This window comes from Macaca thibetana, chromosome 5 (assembly GCF_024542745.1).
Source record: "Macaca thibetana thibetana isolate TM-01 chromosome 5, ASM2454274v1, whole genome shotgun sequence".
In the NCBI taxonomy this organism is placed as follows: domain Eukaryota; kingdom Metazoa; phylum Chordata; class Mammalia; order Primates; family Cercopithecidae; genus Macaca; species Macaca thibetana.
In genome coordinates, this window is record NC_065582.1 from 74,058,967 (window position 1) to 74,082,295 (window position 23,329).

The following is a 23,329-nucleotide window of genomic DNA, read 5'->3' on the forward strand; positions in this document are numbered from 1 at the left end:
CAAACAATTAAAACAGTGATAAGTTTCACACTCCTCAGAGCTGGGTTTGTGAATTTTTGATAATATTATCACCTATCTGACAGATATATTTTTCCTTTAGCAACTTGGGGAACATAAGTCTCTGTTTTTTTCTCATTCTATCTGCTTGATATAAACTTGCTATGAGAAGGAGAAAGAAAACAATATGAAAAAATAAATTTTCTCCTCTTAAATAATCTGGGAACACATTGTGGAAGATTTGGATTTATAAGAGGACTAGTTAGTGGGGATATTAGTTTTGTAACAGAGCTTTGGTAGAAGTGAAAAATACCCCACATAAGCAAAAACTCAGAAGTTAGAAAATGAATCATATTGGCAAATAAGTCACATCATTAGCCTGGATAAGGGGAAAATGCGAGGAAGTGAAAAATATCTAAATGACTTTGTCCATGGTACAAACACTTAAGCAACTAAATACAACATTGCTAGGTCAGGTAGCTGCCTCATAGGTACCAGAAGTACCTGTTCAATGCAATACCCTGCAGCACTATTGGTATTTATGACCTCATTTGAGTAAAAGTGAGTAGATAATTCTTCTAAACATGACTTTTTAATTTTTGTTTTGCTCTATGAGGCCACTTATGAACACATGGAAAAGAAATTATCCAGAATCATTTTCTAATTTAGCCTGCATGAAAAGAAGTACATTGGCAAGTAGTTTGAGTTCTCAATTTAAACTAGTGGAGGACCACATACTGAATGAAATTTTAATTTTTAGTATCAGTCTTCTTTAAATAACCTAAGCAATTTGTTGTAAAGAAAATGAGATGTGCTTATTTGATTTTTGGTTGACCATTTTCTGACAGGTACAAGGAAGGGGACTTGGCGTGATGCAGAAGCTGGAACTTAGGAAACAGAGAGGAGAGCTAAGGTTAGCCCATAAAACGCCTCTTGGATGTTTCTATTACTTAAAGGCATTCTTGTCTTGAAAAAGTCTTCTCATACACAAAATTGGGAATTAGTTATGAGTCATAACAATATAACATGACAGAAAACTGCTGTATTACTTCTCTCTCATGTTGCTATGATGAAATACTCAAGTCTGGTTAATTTATAAAGAAAAGAGGTTTAATTGACTCACAGTTCTGCATGGCTAGGGAGGCCTCAGGAAACTTACAAACATGGTGGAAGGCACATCTTCACAGGGGCAGCAGGAAAGAGAGTGAGTGCAAGCGGGGAAAATACCAGACACTTATAAAACCATCAGATCTAAGAACGAACTCACTGTCACAAGAACAGCATGGGGGAAACTGCACCCATGATCTGATTACCTCTACCTGGTCCTGCCCTTGACATGTGGAGATTATGGGGATTACAATTCAAGGTGAGATTTGGGTGGGGACACAAAGCCAAATCATATAAACTGGGAAATCAGAGAACCTGGATTATGATCTCTAAGACAAGCTTCCTATGGAAATGTCAGCAATATTACGATCATTCTAGTTTTTGTTTTCTTCATGAATAAAAATGCTATATACATATTGCATATGAGTCATTTCATTTATATTCCACATTAATTCTTTAAGGTAGGTATTTTTCTCCATATCTTAATAATAAGAAAACTAAGGTTCAGAAAACTCACTCAGCCAGTCAGTGGACAACCCAAGTTTCTACTTTAAGTCTTTACTGAGTTGTCATTTAATACATCAAACTTTTTTTTTTTTTTTTGCTCAGGGAGCTACAGAGAGATTTTAAAAAACATTTGTAACAATTAAATGCACCATATAGGAAATAAAAACAAAATAAAAACAGAAGCATTCCAATAAAAATGAATAATTGGGAAGATCATTTTGGATAATTCAAATAAAATTCCCACAGAAGTGTCAGGATTGTTTAATGTCAAATAATCATATTTTGTGGTCTGAATGGAGTACATTAGGCAACCCAAAATGACGGTACATGTATGTCTAAGTCAGATGCTTATTCAAATTAACATTGCATTTCAATGCCAGGATGTCAGCATCGTAATGATAATAGTTATTTCTATAAAAGAGATGTCAAAATACTTTTGCTGTTTGTTACTTCTAAGTGAAAATAGAAAATAGAGGTGGCAACTGAAAATGAATCAATAGCATACATGATTATGAATCTAGCTAATCTCTTAATTCAAATTAGAATATTATCAGCCTGTCAATGCGAATGTGTCACTTACATTCACATTAATGTAAGAATCACATTAATGATTCTACATTCACATTTCCCTTCACAGTAGTAAGACAGTTCTGGCTTCATCCTGTTATACCATTAAATGGACAGTTTATAACTGCATAGCTTTCTACCTAGCTTAGGTGAAATTAGTAACAATGAGAAAGAATAATAACTTAAATGCTTCTTTGGGATTCTAGAGGAAAAGCTGTGAGAATTAGCCAGTTCAACACACATTTTAGTATCTAAATTTATACTTCTCGTCCAAGTTCAATGATCTATAATATTTATAAATCAGATAAAATCTCAGGCTTCTTGAAGTGACCTATTCCAAAAAAAGCAGATAATTTATTCAAGAATTTTTCTTCTGCTGCTTAGGAAATCTGTGGAGATTTTATGATTTCCTCCATTCAGCCTGTCATTTTCTGGTTAATCATAAATAGTGATGGTTTGTTGATTAATTAACAGGAAAAATGAAAGCCATTAACGTTTTTTAAACCCAAGGGGACAAGATTTTTTACAAGCTCAAAGTATTCTTCATATTGCAGTCTTATTCTTGTTGTATCATCTGAATATCTAACCCCAAAGGCTCCAAAACCCAGCTGTATACAATGGTTCAGTAACTAAGGAAAACATTTATATATTTGAACATGATTTCCTATTCATCTCAGTCAACTGACAGTAATTACAGCCATACTGGAAATTTCTTTACCCTGGGGACATGAATGTTGAGCACCTACTTCCTTGTAACTGATTTCCATCAGTTTCAAACACTACTAGCTTTCATCCCATAGACATTTATTGATCACTCTGTGTTCCAGGTAGGTTTAGGCTCATGGGATGCACCATGGTACAAAGAAAGACAGAAAAAAAGCAAGGAGATTTGAGGTGAAGCCAAATATTCCAAGCATGTATGTACCCTTGCAAACAAAGAAAGGTTTTCTGGTCTCATTCAAGTGGCTGGGAGAAAGTTTAGATATATAATGCTAAATTATATGGTATACCAGAAGGTGTTAAGTCATATGGAAAATAACATTTTTTAGACAACTTTATTTTGCTTTGTTTGTTCAGCAGAAAATTACATATTTTAAATGTAGGAACAGTTACTTTATTATTTTTCTTCTTGCTAAGATCACGGAGCAGTTCTAAGTGGGTACTAAGGACTCCAGCAATACAAATTTCATTAAATAGAAACAAGAATATGAATTTTTAACAAGTAGAATACTATATCAAGAAAGTCAGACATTCTTTTTGGAAATTATACAAATGTGTTTTAACAATGTGGCATCAATGTCTGGGCCAAATATCTGGATTCAATATGGCTTTGAAAAATGGAATAGAGGGAGCATCATATTTTTATCAATTTCCATAAGATTTGTCAATAGACACTGTTGTTAGAGAAGATATGGAATGTATATGAACACTTACGAATCATGAATAGAAACAGAATTTCCAATTTTATTTTGCATCCTGAGTTGCAGTGGTACAACCAAAAATTAGAAAAGCAATGTCTTTAAGGAGTTAAATTTATGGACAAGGATGGAACTGTTTTAGAAAATTGCTTAGTGGAAGATAGACGTTATGAATGCACAGGTTTCCATGATTCACACAACACCTAGATGAGCAGTTGCCTTCATCACTTGGTTTTTAAAACAGAGGCTAAAAAATATTTTTAAGTATTTTACATTTATTTCTCTGTCAAAAGCAGATTTAAGGAAAACATATTCTCCAATAAAAATAGGTGTAAAGGTAACAGAATATAAGTCTAGTTGGGAAGTGTGATACTAAACTGCAATTAATGCTGAGTGAGTTACTTTCTATTTCTGATTTCTCCACTTGGTACCCAGCACTACCTCTATAACTAGTATTACTTAAAACAGAAACAATAATTTTAAGGCTACAAGGTGAAGGAACACTCAAGTAAGTTTTTTGCCTACTCCAATTCTTACAGATACATGAAGAAATACACAACTAATGCAGATATTGTCCAAATGGATGAATCCTAAACTTTTAAAATTAGGTCCACTTTATTAGTGCACAAGATGTCATTTCTATATTCCCAAAATTTCTAGGATCCTACCATCTAAATAAGAATAATAAGCAAAAATATTTTTAATGCCTCAGCTAAAATTACAAATAAAATATGGAGCCTTTGCAACATGAGTGTCATCTCTTTATTTGAAATTCTAAACACTTACTATCTATAGTATACCATGAAACTAAGTTGGAAAGATATATAATTATTTAAATACTATTTCATTTCTGTGAATTTTAATTCTTTCTTTTGGAACATTGAATTCTGGAACTGAAGTGGTTATTTTTTAAGTAAAATATACAGATATCAGATAAAATGTTTACAATTCAGCTGACCATCAGTGAGTAGTTGATGCTACCCTTACCCAGGAGCTAGAGTTCTCATAGGAAATGTAAAGAACAGATTTGGGATCAGAGATTTAGAGTTTAGAGACTGGTTAAGCAACACCCCTTTCTAAATTAATTGTTAACCTTATCTGTGAAATAAAAGTGCATAGAATTATTGTAAAAGTTAAATGAAATACCGTACGATGACCTTTTGAAAATTGTAAAATGCTCAATGGAGATTATGCATAGTATCCACAGGTTTGGCATCCTGTAAATACTGTACTTTCTATCTAAGTTTTGTGGCAGATGTGGAACCCATGGAAACAAAAGGCCAACTTTATTGAGGAAAAAAAAACAAAAAACCTTCCTATAAGCAGACCCACATAGTTCAAACCTGTTCTGTGAAGGGTCACCTGTACAACCCAGTGAATCCTCATGTAAATTCTGAACTTCAGCTAAGAGTAATGTGTTAGCATTCATTCATACATTGTAATAAATGCATCACAATAATAGAAACTGTCAACAGTAGAGGAATCTGGGTGGTGGAGCAGGAATGAGAAGACAAGGGACATAAAACTCTGTAATTTCTGCTTAATTTTTCTGTAAACCTAAAACATCTCTATAAAACATAAGATACCTTTAAATGTTGCAGGCAAGAGTAGCTTAAAGAGACGTAAAAACTATAAATAAATGAAATGTGTTAACCTGATGGGATCCTGGAAAAGAAAAAGGAAATTAGGGAAAAACTGAAAAAACAAAATAAAGTATGGACTTCAATTAACAATAATGTACCAATATTGGTTCATTAATTGTGACAACTGTACCATACTAACATATAATGCAATAAGTATTGTGTATATGGAAACTGTACTATTTTTGAGATTTTTCTGTAATAATTCATTGAAGAAAAAGATATACTGATTATATACTTTAAACCAGAAACAATACTAGAAACATAAAAAGGCATATGCCAGATCTCACACATTAATCTAAAGTTATTGAAGGCATATGTACAAAAATATATATATTATTAGAATTAGTTTAACTTTTAATTAAAAAGCAATGTAGTACAAGGTTCAAATAATCCATATGTAGAATGTGTATGTCATGAGAGCACCATGAAAATTTTTGGTTTTTAATCTAAGCACATTATTTGTTTGTTTGTTTGTTTTGTTTGTTTTTGTTTTTGTTTTTGTTTTTTTGAGATGGAGTCTCGCTCTGCCGCCCAGGCTGGAGTGCAGTGGCGTGATCTCGGCTCACTGCAAACTCCGTCTCCCGGGTTCACGCCATTCTCCTGCCTCAGCCTCCTGAGTAGCTAGGACTACAGGCACCCGCCACCGCGCCCAGCTAATTTTTGTATTTTTTAATAGAGACAGGGTTTCACCATGGTCTCGATCTCCTGACCTTGTGATCTGCCCGCCTCAGCCTCCCAAAGTGCTGGGATTACAGGCGTGAGCCACCGTGCCCGGCCCACATTATTTGTTAAGTATACATACTCCATTTAATTTTGTGCTCAAGTCTCTTAATTTCATTTGTATTAAATTTTATATAACTAATAAGTGTTTCATATTATCTGTTTTGATATTATTGAGATTTCGCTTTTCTCTTGTGGCTAGAGGTATGCATTACCTGCAAATGTGAATAATAACTGACATTCCCAGGAATGTCACATTTTAGCAGCCAGTTTTTTCTGAATATACAGTATGTATTCCTATACCTCATGCTGTGTCCACATAGCCTTTATGTTATTAAAAAATAGTTCTTCAAAATATTTATTTGCCTTTGCTTTACTTTCAGTGGTAAAATATTTGAGAATAGTTTTTCTTGGCTCAGTTAATGTGGCATTTGTTCTCTTCAGCCCATAAGTCATTCATCGTGCAAAAGGGAAGTCTTGCTCCTGCAGTGGTATTGATCCACACGGCCCTTTTGGTTAGGAGTAAAGCCTCTTTAATTACTTTAGCTGACTTTCATTTTTTACAAAGTCTTAGGCACATTAGCCATCATGTTGTATTGTTCTCATTTGACTTAAATTTAGATGCACCATGGTCTCAAGAGATTGATCAACTGTCTATAGTCTTGAGAAACCAGGGCCTACACCAGTCTATACTCACTCTGCTTAGCTTAGAAATCTGAAAGAGCTATCTCTCATCTTCTCCTAGGGTTTGATAACCTCTTCTCTTTACTTCGCCAGAGGTGTTTTGACCTTTAATTAAAAGGAAAATTTGTTGTCTTCCTTTCAGAAGACAGCAAATAATGAACTCATTAAAATGAGGTTAGTGTTCAGGCCTTAGAGCAATAAGAGTTGAAGTCTCATTAGCAGCTAACAATGCAGAACACAGCACATAAATAAACCTAATATGGCACAGCGAAATGCCTCGGTGCATTAAATTTGAGCAGAATCAAATGTTTACCGTCAACGATGTCTGGGGCATAAAGTTTTAATGCACTTAATAAAGAAAAGCAAATTACTTCCTATTAGCCATGAAATGTTACCACAGAAATTGCCCCAAAAAGTGTATTATGTAAATGTGAGATATATTAATTATTAACAAAGATACTGTAGAAATATATCGGTTCTTGCTTGATATATGCAACAATTAGGAAAAATAAAGATCACTCAAAAATTTCTAAAGGTAATTCTAGTGATTAATGTAAAATAATGTGGGATGTAAGATTTTTTTTAACAGACTTTTATCTCACTGCTGGCCCTAGATAAGAGATATTTGCAATGTCAAACTAAAGAATCAGTTAATAAAACATCCTTGTAGTTTATAAAATATCTTTTGGTCAAGGGATTCCTTAAGAGCATATTTAAAAGAGCTACTATACTTCATTTACACAAGTATAAAGAATGTCGTATGCATAAATTTGAATACTTTGAGACTTTTTATAATATTAAATGTGCTATAGTTAGTAAAATCATAATTAAGAGTTTTATGTCAATAATTCAGTGAATGGAATAAAAGTACTGGTAATAATATGCTTTTTATTCTTCATTGTTTTAGATTCCTTATGTAAAAATAGAAATTTGTTTCAATTTGATATTTCCTCCACAATGAACCTACTATGCTTCTCAAATTTTAAAAGAATTAGTATAGTTATTTTGCTTGATTACTCATTCTATCATCTTTTCTTCAAAATATTGGAACACAATTGCTTCTCTTCCTCACTTCTTGAGCTCTCACGAAAATGCAGACATCAAAAAAAAATTGGAAGTGTCAAAAATGTCATAGATTAAGAACACCTGGTTTATGCCAATGATGTCAACTCACTAAAGGCTAGATAGGGGTTTTGAAGAGATGCTTCTTTACTGAAGAATAAAGGTAGCTGGTACTTTGCAAACAATGTTCATCTGATACATAAAGTGTGGGAACAAATCAGAAGTCATCACATGCTACATTCAATTCTTTCACAACCTGCATTTAAGGTATCATTCGATATTAAGAGTTCTAGAAACTTTATCTTCAAACTACATCCCAAATCTGACCATTTTCTTCCTACTTTACTACAAACTCCCAAGACCTCATTTCTCAATTGGCTGTTTTTCTCCTCCACATGTTTTCCTCTTCCATTCTTCTCCTGTCCTGACCCAGGCAATTCTTCATACGGTGGCCAAATATTTAAGGTATAAATCATGAACATTATTTATCTGCTCAAAACACTGCAAAGGTTTCCCACACATTCAACTGCAATGTATTAGTAATTTATTTGTTTATTGTTTGTGTCACCCACTGAAATATAAACTCCAAACCAAATAAATGTTTGTTTCATTCAAAACTGAATCTCCGGCACCTATGACAGCTGGACTATATTAGCTGCTTAAATATTTCTTGAATAGAAATAGGAACACTTTTACACTGTTGGTGGGATTGTAAACTAGTCCAACCATTATGGAAAACAGTATGGCAATTCCTCAAGGATCTAGAACTAGATGTACCATATGACCCAGCCATCCCATTACTGGGTATATACCCAAAGGATTATAAATCATGCTGCTATAAAGACACATGCACACGTATGTTCATTGCAGCACTCTTCACAATAGCAAAGACTTGGAATCAACCCAAATGTCCATCAGTGACAGACTGGATTAAGAAAATGTGGCACATACACACCATGGAATACTATGCAACTATAAAAAAAGGATGAGTTTGTATCCTTTGTAGGGACATGGATGCAGCTGGAAACCACCATTCTCAGCAAACTATTGCGAAAACAGAAAACCAAACACCGCATGTTCTCACTCATAAGTGGGAACTGAACAATGAGATCACTTGGACTCAGGAAGGGGAACATCACACACCGGGGCCTATCATGGGGAGGGGGGAGGGGGGAGGGATTGCATTGGGAGTTATACCTGATGTCAATGACGAGTTGATGGGTGCTGACGAGTTGATGGGTGCAGCACACCAACATGGCACAAGTATACATATGTAACAAACCTGCACGTTATGCACATGTACCGCAGAACTTAAAGTATAATTTAAAAAAAAAAAGAAAACTCAAAAAAAAAAAAAAGAATAGGTAAGCACAGCAACGTAGTTCACTCAAATAACACCAAAATGTCTTTATTAAAGAAATAATGTGAAAGATGTCAGTCACAGAACTCCAAAGGATACCATTCATACAGAAAATAATCATACTGTTGCAGTCTCTTGTTGGGAAATGAGAGCTGTACCGGAAAATGTTACCATACATGCATTTTTGGTTTTGCTCTTCTCTTTCGTGAGTGTCTCACTAGTTTCCCTTCATCGACACAAAATCACTTGGTAGACTAGTAGGTGTTTATTAGATTATGTCACTTGCTTTGTTATAAATGTGCATCATAATTAGGCTTTAAATAGGTCTGAGTCAAGGAGGTGACAACCAGACTTCACAGGAGTTTTTATTTTTGAAACTTTTTTTTTATCAAAGGGAGAGACTTTCCAGAAGAAAAAGATTTATCTGCTGAGTAAAGGAAAATCCATCTTAAAATATTTTGCTATACCATGGATTTTAGTATATATTTTTCCGTCTAGTTTCTGTAACCAATTATGGTCCTATATGAATGATAATGGTTTTCATATTTATTACAAAATCTAAAATTAGATATCTTTATCCTACTGGCAGTGCACTGAGAAAATTCTAGTATGTTTGAGCTTAAAAAGTAAATAAGACTTAATGCCTCAAGTGTATGTAAACTGACTCATAATTTGATATTCAGTCTTTGAAAGAGGTTTTGAGGGTACACATTTAAAGATGTATGTATCTGTGTGCTTACAAAATATGCAACTATATATCATGAAAAATTTCAAAAAGTTTATGAAATTGATCATGAAAATTTGAATTAATCCACATTTCATTAACAACTTAAAAGTTGTTTTCATTAGCTTAATAGTTGTTTTTCATAATTTCTCAGCAAGAATAAGATGCTCCAAGAAATATACCATAGTATTTATCAGCATTATAATTGTTAATTCTAAATATATTTTCAGAATTCCATAATCTAAAGGAATTTATCTTTATCTGAAGCTCTTTAAGGATAGCAAATCCTGGAATAATGGAAAAACACGCCTTTGTACAGATCACTTGCAGAAAGTTAATGTGATTATTTGACTGCATGCATATTCAGAATCACATTTCATATAAAATCACAGCTATTACATTTTTCATTTGCATTGCATAATAAGTAGGAAACTATATTCAATAGAGGAGGCCATGACCCCAAAAGACATCTCTACTTTCCCATGATTAGCCATTCACTTTATGTTTTTTCCTGAATAAGCAAATTGCAAACTCAGGCAAGTGGAGGTGGGTGTTTCTGGCTGATTATTTGAGGTAAAAGATAAGATACATTAAGTGCAAGATTTTCCTACCGAAGGACTTCAGTATGTTAACGTGGGCTGAGACCCTCTCTAGTGGTGTATGATACAGACTGTTTCCTAAACATTTTGAAGACGCAATTATTTTTTCACAGACATTAAATTTTATAGACCCAAATTTATAGCGACCCATGGATCATAGTTTGGTTTACCACTTGTCTGTGGTAAATATTTCTCTTTCACTGGTTGTCTCTTTTTACACAGTGAAATCTTTCATGATGACTTGAAAAAGAAGGTGGCTCAAACATCCACATTCTGCAGATCTTAAGCCGTTTCTGACAGTGGTAACCAAATCTGTACCTGCTCTGGAGCTTCCACATGCAATACAAAGTGTCTCCATTAAGCTGGCCTTCCAACACAAAAGCCAGGATTTTGCAGAGGGATTCAAGTTACATTTTAAAGTTCCAAGCAAATGCAAAGAGGACTTAGACCGAGTTCTCACATCCTTTCTGATAATTCTTGGGAATATTTTGTGTTATAAACTCCTTGTCTCCCACTCTGACCCAAAAAAGATTTTGACTTTATTATTTTGTTTTTATCGTACATATGTATGTATGTTAGTTTCGGCTATTTTATTTCATACTATTCCTAAAGCCATTTCTAAGTCAGTGAGGTTAAAATGACTGACTAATGGATTCATTCCGCTATTTTCAAAGAAATCCTAACTAGTTTGAGTTCTACCCTACTATTACTCTATGACATATTTTTTATTTATTATTTATTTATTTATTATTATTATACTTTAAGTTGTAGGGTACATGTGCATAACATGCAGGTTTGTTACATATGTATACTTGTGCCATGTTGGTGTGCTGCACCCATCAACTCATCATTTACATCAGGTATAACTCCCAATGCAATCCCTCCCCCCTCCCCCCTCCCCATGATAGGCCCCTGTGTGTGATATTCCCCTTCCTGAGTCCAAGTGATCTTATTGTTCAGTTCCCACCTATGAGTGAGAACATGCGGTGTTTGGTTTTCTGTTCTTGTGATAGTTTGCTAAGAATGATGGTTTCCAGCTGCATCCATGTCCCTACAAAGGACGCAAACTCATCCTTTTTGATGGCTGCATAGTATTCCATGGTGTATATGTGCCACATTTTCTTAATCCAATCTGTCACTGATGGACATTTGGGTTGATTCCAAGTCTTTGCTATTGTGAATAGTGCTGCAATAAACATACGTGTGCATGTGTCTTTATAGCAGCATAATTTATAATCCTTTGGGTATATACCCAGTAATGGGATGGCTGGGTCATATGGTACATCTAGTTCTAGATCCTTGAGGAATCGCCATACTGTTTTCCATAATGGTTGAACTAGTTTACAATCCCACCAACAGTGTAAAAGTGTTCCTATTTCTCCACATCCTCTCCAGCACCTGTTGTTTCCTGACTTTTTAATGATCGCCATTCTAACTGGTTCTATGACATATTTAAATACTTTGGCTTTAGGAAATACAAATCATTTTTGTTATTATCTTATAAGAAACTTTTAAGGAAATAATTATGCCACACAAACAATGACCTCTGAAGTTAAAATATATATTTATCTTTTTATAAGACAAAAAAAAATTTGTAAGTTGTAATGGAGACTTGAGAGCAAGAGCTTATAGGAATAGTATATTAAAAATATATATAATTGGATGCCAGGCTTAGAGGAACTAAATTATAAACAAAAATGCCAATGCCCTAAATGATACCATTTGAAGGGTCATAATGAGATAACATTTGATTCAAACATACTTACTTGATTCAAAATTCCAATCAATTCAGTAGAGGATGGGAAACATAGAAACCAGAAGAAAAGAGTGCAGGACACAGTCATAGTTTGAGATGATCTTCATGAACTGAAATAAGATGCAATTGAAAGAGAGATTAGAACTCATAAGAACTGAACAGTATTTCACCATTCTTAAGGAAATGTTCTGATCTCAGGAAGAGAGCCAGAGTGCCAATCAGAATACAGAAGCAGAAGCTCGTCTCACACACTTTCAGAATGGACTAAAATCAGTGGCTTATAATTCTGTGGAAAGGAGATGCCCAGGACACTCTCCAGTAACAACGTTTAGGGGACAAGACACATCCACTCACATCTACTAGGAAGGGGGTCAAAGACACATGGAGTGTTTTGCTGATGCAATAAGATATAATTTACAACACTATGAACACACTTCAATTTAATGATTTATATAACCTTCATTGTGTTCTTTGATAATCAGGCAGAAAATGCAAACTCTTCACATACGTGACTTGATTTAATATTATTTTATAAGGTCAAGTCAATTTTTAATTTTTTAATTTTCTTTGCTATTATGTTTAATCAGTATCAATGTTTAAACTTCCAGTATTCAAAAAATACTCCTTATGCAATGAGATCAGTACCCTTACCCATATATATACATTTTGTGTGCAGTTAGTTCCTGAAACTTACCCTCCAATCCTGTGTAACAAAGTTTTGAAAGTAACGACACTAAGTTCTTTTCTGACCCTAAGATCTGTTCTCATTGGTCTCTTTGTTTGGAGCAGACTCCCCAGGTCCCATTTTAGGCATAACTGGTCTGTTATTTTCCATGCACCAACAAAATGGCCTGCCACTTTTCCAGGGTGGACTTTACTGATCTCATTGTCTACCCTGTTGAAACATAGATACTCTGTGTTTCTTTCAATAATAGCAAGGTACTAAAATTAATTTTGCAACACTAGTAACAATTTGTAATTAAACAATTATTTGATTGATTTGTTATGTGTATCCCCCGTGTGCCTAAAAAGAATGTAGGTTCCATCAAAAGACAGAAAACTTACCAGTTTTGTTTATCAGGTACTTTCTAACTCCATACCTAGCTTAAATTATGTAGCCTTTCTGTGCATTATTTTTTCCAGTTGTAAGATAGGATTAATAAAAAGATCATTGGAAGATTTAAATAAATAGAATGTTTCTCATCACCTAACACATAGCGAAAGCTTGATAATATTAGATATTATTTTTGCCATTCTCCACTCTATCCTGAGTACCTAGAAGAGTACCTAAAACATAGCAGTCCAATTAATATTGTTTGAATGAATGAATGATGGCAAAAGGAGGGAAGAGTGCCCAAAGAGAGTGAGCTTTTAGATTCCTGTCTTCCTGGAGACAGACCAAAAAAGAAAAATGGCAATGAAATACTCAAGTGATGGATGGGTTGAAAGAGGAAAGAAAAAATTGCTCTGAAACGTCAAGCTGTTCTTTGGCTCACTAGGTTTTTTTCAGATTGAGTGTGATTTCAGAAGTAGGATCCCTACGGTTCAACCTTTCTCCCCATAAATATCCTTACACTTGTTCAATATTGTTATCAGAGGCATTCACTCATTTTTAATTAATTAACTTATCCATTTCACAATCTGAGCTAAACCGTTTAACATGAAATTACGTAGAAAATTTGTTTGTTGGTATAAGTATTTTGTTAGTGTATACATTATAGCACATTCCTCCTTGAGTGGCAGTAACAGTTTATCAAAAAAAAAAAAAAGAAAGAAAGAAAGAAATGAGATTGAGATGAGTAAGAAGAAAGGTAGAGCTATAAAACGCAAATTTCCAACACTTCATATTTTCATCCTGGGTCAGCTCTATTCATCTTCATTTGTACATTGACAAAGAGTGTGCAAAAGTTTATGGAATCCCAACTCCATTTTATCGAGGTAGATACACACAAACTTGCTATATTGGAACATGAGGTTACTAAGGTTAGACTGAGTTTTAAGGCAGGCACGGTCAATTTTGGCCTTCTTCTTGTGATATCTGGGTGGACTATTTAATCTTTCCATAAAGCAATATTTTTTACCTGGAAATTATAAATATAAGTTATCTCTTCTGATTCCCATATCAGAATCTAGTTAAGATAAATAAGATATCTTTTTAATTGAACTATTAAGTACAATAAAAGACCGTATGAAACAAACACTATCACTCTGAGGTAGCTGTTTTGAAATTTTGAAAATATAAGACTGTATTAGGTCTGGTGCCATTGGTCATGCCTGTAATCCCAGCACTTTGGGATGCTGATGCAGGTGGATCACAAGGTCAGGAGTTCGAGACCAGCCTGGCCAATATGGTGAAAGCCCATCTCTACTAAAAATACAAAAACTAGCCTGGCCTGGTGGTGGGTGCCTGTAGTCCCAGCTACTCAGGCTGAGGCAGAAAAATCAGTTGGACCTGGGAGGCGGAAGTTGCAGTGAGCCAAAGTCATGCCACTGTACTCCAGCTTGGGCAACTCCATCAACCAGAGTGAGACTCTGTCTCAATAAATAAATTAATTAACTAATTAATTTTAAAAAGATTGCATTAGTTTGTTCTCACACGGCTATAAAGACATATCCAAGACTGAATAATTTAGAAGAGAGAAGTTTAATTCACTCACAGTTCTACATGGCTGGGAAGACCTCAGGAAACTTAAAATCATGGTGGAAGGCAAAGGGAAAGCAAGGCATATCTTACTTGGTGAGAGGAGGAAGAAAGAAAGAGTGCAAGGGAAAGTGCCACACACTTTTAAACAACTAGACTTGTGAGAACTCTTTCATAAGACAGCACTCGGGGGATAGTGCTATACCATTAGAGACCACCCTCATGATCCAATCCCCTCCAACCAGGCCCCACATACCACATGTGGGGATTATAATTTGACATGAGATTTGGGTGGGGACACAGAGCCCAACCATACCATTCTGCCCCTGGCCCCTCCCAAATCTCATGTCCTTCTCACATTTCAAAATACAGTCATGCCTTCCCAACAGTTCCCCTAAGTCTTAACTCATTCCAGCATTAACCCAAAAGTCCAAGTCCAAATTATCATCTGAGACAAATTAAGTTCCTTCTGCCTATGAGCCTGTAAAATCAAAAACAAGTGAGTTACTTCCAAGATACAATGCAGGTAAAGGCATTTGGTAAATGCTCCCATTCCAAATAGGAGAAATTGACCAAAACAAAGGGGCTACAGGCCCTATGCAAGTCTGAAACACAGCAGGGCAGTCATTAAATCCTAAAACTACAAAATAATCTTCTTTGACTTCAGGTCTCACATCCAGGACACGCTGATGCAAGGGGTGGACTCCCAAGGCCTTGGGCAACTCTGCCCTGTGGCTTTGCAGGGTACAGCCCCCATGGCTGCTTTCACAGGTTGGCATTGACAGTTTGCACGTTCCAGGCACACAGTGCAAGCTGGTCAGTGGATTTGCCATTCTGTGGTCTGGTGGATGGTCTCCCTCTTCTCACAGCTCCACTAGGCAGTGACCCAGTGGGGATTCGGTGTGGGTATTTCAACCCCACATTTCCCCTCTGCACTGCCCTGGTAGAAATTCTCCATGAGGGCTCTGCCCCTGCAGCATATTTTGCCTGAATATCCAGGCATTTCAGTACATCCTCTGAAATCTAGGTGAAGGTTCCCAAATCTCAACTCTTACCTCCTTCCCACCTGCAGGCCCAACACCACGTGGAAGCCACCAAGGCTTGGAGCTTGCACCCTCTGAAGTCACAACGTGAGCTGTACCTTGGCCCCTTTTAGCCATGCCCAGAACTTGAGTGACTGGGATGCAGGGCACCGTATCCCCAGGCTGCACAGAGAAGCTGGGCCATGAACTTGGCCCAAGAAACCATTTTTTCTCTCTGAGGCCTCTGGGTCTGTGATGGGAGGGGCTGCTGTGAAGGTCTCTGAAATGCCCTAGAGACACTTTCTCCATTGTCTTGGCGATTAACATTTGGCTCCTCTTGACTTACGCAAGTATTTGCAGCTGGCTGGGGCTTGAATTCCTCCCCAGAAAATGGATTTTTCTTTTCTACCATATGGTCAGGCTGCAATTTTTTCAAACTTTTATGCTCTGCTTCCTTTTTAAATATAAGTTCCCATTTCAGACAATCTCTTTCTTTATGCAAATGAATTAGGCTTTTAGGAAGGGCCAGGTCGTATCTTCAACACTTTGCTACTTAGAAATTTCCTCTGCCAGATCTCCTTAATCATCTCTCCCAAGTTCAAAGTTTCACAGATTTTTAGAGCAGGGGCAAAATACCTCCAGTCTCTTTGCTAAAGCATAGCAAGAGTGACCTTTGCTCTAGTTCCCAATAAGTTCCCCATGTCCATCTGAGACCACCTCAGCCTGGACTTCATTGTCCATATCGCTATCAGCATTTTGGTCACAACAATTCAACAAGTCTCTAGGAAGTTCCAACCATTCCCACATCTTCCTGTCTTCTTCTGAACCCTTCAAACTGTTCCATCCTCTGCCCATTACCCAGTTCCAAAGTTGCTTCCACATTTTCAGGTGTCATTATGGCAGTGCCCCACTCCCAATACCAATTTTCTGTATTAGTCCATTCTCACACTGCTATAAAGACATACCTGAGACTGAATCATTTATAAAGAAAAGAAGTTTAATTGACTCACAGGAAGAGAGCGAGTGTGTTGGGGGGAAGTGCCCCACACTTTGAAACAAATAGATCCCATGAGAACTCTGTCATGAGACAGCACTAGGGAGATGGTGCTAAACCATTAGAAACCACCCTCAGGATCCAATCACCTCCCACCAAGCCCCACTTTCAACATGTGGGAATTACAATTTGACATGAGATTTGGGTTGGGACCCAGAGCCAAACCATATCAAATACTATATCAGAATGTGAATATGCACATGACTTATTAGGTACACTTAGAGAAAGAGTTAGCCTGAGAGTAACAACCTAGTATCAGAATGGTTTAAGAAATATGCATAACACCTTGAAATTAATATAAATAATATACTAACAATATTATTAGGACACTAGTATCCTAATGGTGATAATCTCCAGATTAAAACTGTAAAAATCACTGTTAAAAACAGATTTTTAGTTTTCATTTTATAGTTTCCAATTCAGAATCCCCAGAGGATAAGCCTGGGAGTAGATACTTTACAAGCATGCTGGTGATTCATTTCATGTGGGCAACTTAAAAGTAATTGCTTGACATTTATTAGAACCAGCTGGAGTATATGATGAAGTGCACATTTCTAGGCACTATGACAGACAAAAGCACATTTCCTAAAGTGGGCCCCAGAATTGACAATTTTATCAATTTTCTCTAGAAAATTGTACACACGATAAAGTTTGAATACCATTGCTGCTTTATCAAACAGTATGTAGCTATATAGGGGCAAAGTTGGACTCTCTTTCTTTTTCCTTCCTTCCTTCCTTCCTTCCTTCCTTCCTTCCTTCCTTCCTTCCTTCCTTCCTTCCTTCCTTCCTTCCTTCCTTCCTTCCTCTCTTTCTCTCACTTTGTCAGTCAAAGTGGAGTGGCATGAACATGGCTCACTGCAGTCTCAACCTCTGGGGCTAAAGTGATCCTCTCACCCTGGAAGTAGTTGAGACTACAGGCACGTTGCACACCCCACCATGCCAGGCTAATTTTTATATTTTTTGTAGAGAAGGAGTTGCATCATGTTGCCCAGGCTGGCTTTGACTCCTGAGCTCAAGCAATCCTCTCAGTTCAGCCTCCCCAAAGTGCTAGTAATATAGGCATGAGCCACCACAATCAGCCTAGACTTGCTTTCTTCAATACTGAGAAATTTATTAGGAGGATATTGAATTAATGGAAGTAATGTTTATTAAAGTAATAAACTATTCATTTTTATAAGTAAGTTACATATTTATTCTCTTTAATATACAATCAACTTACATAGTGAGTTCTTCATAAACAGTAAAAGAAAAAATTTCAGTCATTTATCTTGCTTGTTATGTCATGCAAACTATTAAATAAATAATGTATATTGTCAAAACTATATACACATTTTATTATTTTTATTTTATTTTATTTTATTTTATTTATTTATTTTTTGAGATGGAGTTTTGCTCTTGTCTCCCAGGCTGGAGTGCTATGGGGCAACGTCGGCTAACTGCAACCTCCACCTCCCAGGTTTAAGTGATTCTCCTGCCTCAGCCTCCCGAGTGGCTGGGATTACAGGCATGCACCACCATGTCCATCTAATTTTTGTATTATTAGTAGAGAAGGGGTTTCACCATGTTGGCCAGGCTGATCCTGAACTTCTGACCTCAAGTGATCCACCTGCCTCGGCCTCCCAAAGTGCTGAGATTGATTACAGTCATGAGCTGTCGCGCCCAGCCATATTTTATTATATATTTTCAAAAGCCAAAGTTCCCACACAAAATATTCAGGTAGAAAAAAGTGTATTTCCTGAGCTTTACTATTTTATATGTATTCTAAATTGAGACACTCTATTTCTAGCTCATTAACAAGTTTTTCCAAAATAAGGGGTTTTAAAAATTAAGGGGTTTTAAAAGAATAAGTTAAATTTATACTTAATGTATTCTTAAATTTATATCTATATTATTATTACCCTAATATTTCTTCTGACATTTTACATTTTTCCTATATTTGAATTCTTTCTTCTTTCTACTTTTCTTCTTAATTTGTACGGTTTAGCACTTTTCTCTTTTAAATTTATTTCTGATTTTTTTTAGTTTGAATCACTATTTATTGTTATTTTTTTCTCTCTTCCTTTGTCATTGAAAAGCATGAAAACTTCTCTGAAGTTTGAAAACTAAAGAACATTTGCTTGTACTAAACAAGGAAGGCTTGAAAACTTCTTCAGATTTGCTTTTTTTTTTTTTTTTTTAATAGTATTTGTCATTTTTACTACCTCATTAATCCAGACTACGTGTTAGGAGGCCATGACTAGACAACTCTATTTTTTTTTCAACAGTGAAAAGGTTGGTTAAGTTCTTCATATAGCTAACTAGCCTCCCGTCTGCCTTTGCCTCTCTGAACTTGCTTTGGAGATCTATGACACAAGGCTATAAAACATCTGTGTTATAAAACATCCTGGTGAAATGCTAGATTCTATCTATATTGTTCTGATATCATCTTGTGGTATGGCCCATGAACTATGTTTATCATATTACCATTGGAAAAATGTTACTGATAAAAATTTAAAACTAAAAATAAATGAAACTAATCCAATTATTGCTATGTATTAGTATGTACGTTTATTATACTTTGAATACATCAAACCTTACTCATTTTCATGTATCTCATGTTATTAAATGCAAAAAAAAAAAAAAAAAAAAAAAAAAAAAACCAGTAACGAGATACATGAAAATGAGTAAGGTTTGGTGGAACTTCAGGTGCATAGACTAGAGGAAATCATAAGATACAGCATGGATGCAATAAAGTCAGAAATGATGCAAGTCTTAAGAAAATAATTTAGAAATCTACTTTGATGTACTAGAGGAGGCTTTATACAAAAAGTTGGCATTTGGGTGGAGATATAAAGAGTGGGTGGGATTTGGGAAATGGGATTGGGAGCTGGGGAGGCTTTCTAGGTAAAGAGAATACAGAGAGAAATGGCGTGGGGAAATGTAGGAGGTGGGAGATAGTTAAGTTTAACCAGAGTACATGGTGATTGAAGGAAATAGCAATGTGTGTTGAAGGCACCAAGGGTACCTAACTGATGGAGTGAGAATGATAGACTCAGTTGTCAGCAATAGTATTTATTAGGCTCATGCTACTTGCCAGACACTTAGCTAAACAATTTGCATCCCTTATCCAATGTAATTCTCATAATAATAGTATAAAATAAGTATTCAAAAGTACCCCATTTCACAGATACATAAATGCGGAAAAATGAATGACTTCAAGAACTTAGAGGAAGAAAGCTAAGTGGATGAAATTGGAGTTGTGAGGGGAATAGCAAATGGGAGAAATTTTTTTACAAATCAAGATAAGGAGACTCAGAAATTATGCATGGAATACAGCCAAAAAAAGTCAGAAAAGGGAACTCACTAAGGGAAATAATGCATAATGTTCTTATTTTATGGCTGTATTCCAAAGGTTTCACCAATATGTTCAACTAGTTCAATACACTTTTTATCTCAACTGTTTTTAATATTTAGTTTAATCTCTCTGAGAAATATATTTTAATATTTTGTAGAACTGAGTTAAGCTAGTGGTTCTATTTTTGCCTTCATCTACTTAGTTAATAATATTTAATAAGGTTGAACATGATAACACCCAGTCTAATTGTGGTCTTGGATAACCATTGACTATATATTTTATCAACATTTTAGTTACTTAGTCATTTTTAAAAATCAAACTAATGTGCAGGAGACTCCTTTCACTGTAAAGGAATAAACAGTTAGGTTCACAAGTCTTTGAAGCAAATGCTTAGCCACCACGACTAGTGGAAAAAAAAATTGTTTAAACCTCTGACTCCTTAGTCTCCTTAACAGATGGATAGGAGTAATCAAAAATCAGTCTTATTAATATCTCTCTTTTGAAATTAGCTTCTCATTTTAATCAGAACAAAGTATGTCCTATTTAAAAATTCATTAAAAATAGAAAAAGCATTCTGAATCAATATGCAGACCAGTAAGCAAACTAAAAAGCCCAAGGATATAAGAGTTCTGAATTATGCTACATATTTTGACACAGGAGTAATGGCGGTGAAAGGATTGGCAACAAATTTACGTAACTAATGATGTGTCGTTATTAGCAATGTGTTATTCTCCTGTCCACAAACCAGACTTTAATATAGTATAATTCCAAATCTAGAACCTAGGGAAATGTTTGTCACATTTAGAGAATTTCTGTTATGGAATTAGTAACAAAAAAGGGTATCTATTTTTACGTGTTCTTCCCTTTTTCATAATTAGATTTGCAAGCAATGTCCTATAAAATATACATTGCTCTTTAGTTTGTAAGGTAAAACCCAAACTTTCAATTTAATAATTATGCCTTTAAACATGATGAGAATGGTAGCCCAGTTAAATTAAAACAATACTAAATTGCAGTTCAAACAAAAGTTCTCCTCCTATTGCTTCCCAAGAAAACAGGACTTGTCTGCATTCAACAATTCTGAAACATTTTCATCACATAAAGGAAATACAATAATCCAAAGTTCAAGAAGTATCTCACACAGAAACGAAAAATGATTTCAGTGCTGTGGAGTTGGACAATTGCCTCTCAGCAATGCACAATGTGCTTAGGACTTAGCTGGTTCATAATATGGTGACCTTCAATAAAAGTAATGACAATAATCATTACAATACCTGAAATATGAATACTGCATAACAGTACCCATCAAAAACAAGAAAGCTCATATCATTTTGTTTTACTCATGCATACACATTTGCAAAAGAGGCATCCCAAAACTTCATATTCATTTTTCTAAAATCATGTTAATTTCTTATTTATTTCAGGCATTACTAGAGACTCAAAATTTACTGCGCACTCAGGTTGCAAATTTTACCTTCAACCTTGGATTTTCAGGGAAGTTTTACCACACAGGTAAGAAGGAGCTTTGTGTTCTCAGGCAGCTACATATAAATAGGAAATAAAATTTTGAATGATCCATAAGTGGTAGAAATAGATTCGCCAGATTGATTATGGGAAAAACTTGGGCACATTATTTGAGTAGCCAAATCCAAAATCAATGAGCATATTTACTTTGGCAAATACTGTTAAAATCAAGGGCAAAAGAGAAAGAGAATTGATGTTTTCAACTCATTTTTTTTAAAATAGAAAGCATAAGCACTGTACTGAGTATGACTGTGCATCTTGTTTCTCAGCACAGTATGGGTAGAAGGCATAGTAATAATGATAATTAAAATACTAATAATAATAATCGACAGAATTTTTAAATCATCAAATAGTTGATGTGATAGATACTTTTGTACATATTATTTTCCTTTGGAAAACATCTGATGATAGAGAGAAACTTTATGGTCTCAATGAAACGTAATAGACTCTAAGGGTCATCTTGTTAGTTTACCTTCCCTTGCAGGATTTTTTCCCTAAAACAATATTACCACTAATTTGGCCTAACATAGACTAAAACCATCACAATTAGACTTGTATTTCTTTCCATCTCTATCCAGCCACAACTGTACTTCTGTGCAGTCTCACCCTCTCAATAAATTCTCAAAATGTGATTGTTATTCATGTGCTACTGTGTTCTGATATTCCTTACTTATTTACCTACCCTCACCTCCAAAATGCTGACTTTTATTTTCTGAATAGTAGCATTGAAATAACTGGTACCATTTTAGAGAAAACTATGTTAATAAAATCGTTTGTCTTTGACAAAAAGAGTACTAAACTATGTGTTGGGGCCTGTATTAGGGGAATACCTGTAATCTGCTTCTATTTGTGCATCCATGCTGTGAACTAAATGCTTTGTTTAGAACTTTGCACTGTTGTTTCACAGCGTCTTTGAGAAAACATTTCACAGTATTTATTCTGTATGCATGTATGCAAATTATTGACTCATTAAAATATTCTATTCAAAGGTAGTCTTTAGTTTTCATAAACATCTTGTTTACTAAATGAGGCTTTTTAATGTAAAAGCTCAATATGGTTTGTTAGAATATTGAAATAACAATGTCTTATTGGCTTTTCCGTGATGCTTTTTTTTTCCTGCTTTGAAACATGTAAATCTGCTTAAAGTAATAGAAGGAAAATTAGTATGTATGCCAGTTGATAAATCAAATGATTGCATATCTTAAAAGGATATTTTACAGAAAGAGATTTGGGTCATCATATCTGCACAGGCAAAGCAATTTCAGCTTACAATTTTGAAAATAGACATGGTTTTGTAAATCTTTTTCAAAAGCTCCCTCAAGAAATGATTTGAGACCGAAGAAGCTCTGACTATCAAGTTATAAAGCAGATAGCTTTAAAGGCTATGTCTACTCATGCAAGAGGAAAAATTATGGGATTATTTGGAGTTCACACGCAATACTATTTTGTCTTAAATAGCTGTAGATTGTTAAGTAAAGTCATTCTTTTGGCTGAAATGTACCTGGATAACTGCCTCAGTTTTTATTTACTTTTCATACTCAGACCTATTAAATGTGCCAGACATTTGCAAAGTTAATGTTGACAGAGGTTATACCACTTCCCATTTCTTC

The 23,329-nt window shown here is 35.1% G+C and overlaps 1 protein-coding gene across 1 annotated transcript in view; it reads left to right on the forward strand.

The window, feature by feature from the left end:
- Positions 1–23,329, forward strand: part of LOC126954345 (bifunctional heparan sulfate N-deacetylase/N-sulfotransferase 4) — a 290,679-nt gene that overhangs the window by 118,299 nt on the left and 149,051 nt on the right. Inside the window, exon 3 of the mRNA XM_050789919.1 lies at positions 21,620–21,707. Within this exon, the coding sequence (XP_050645876.1) occupies positions 21,620–21,707 (88 nt within the window). The remainder of the gene's footprint in view (positions 1–21,619; positions 21,708–23,329) is intronic.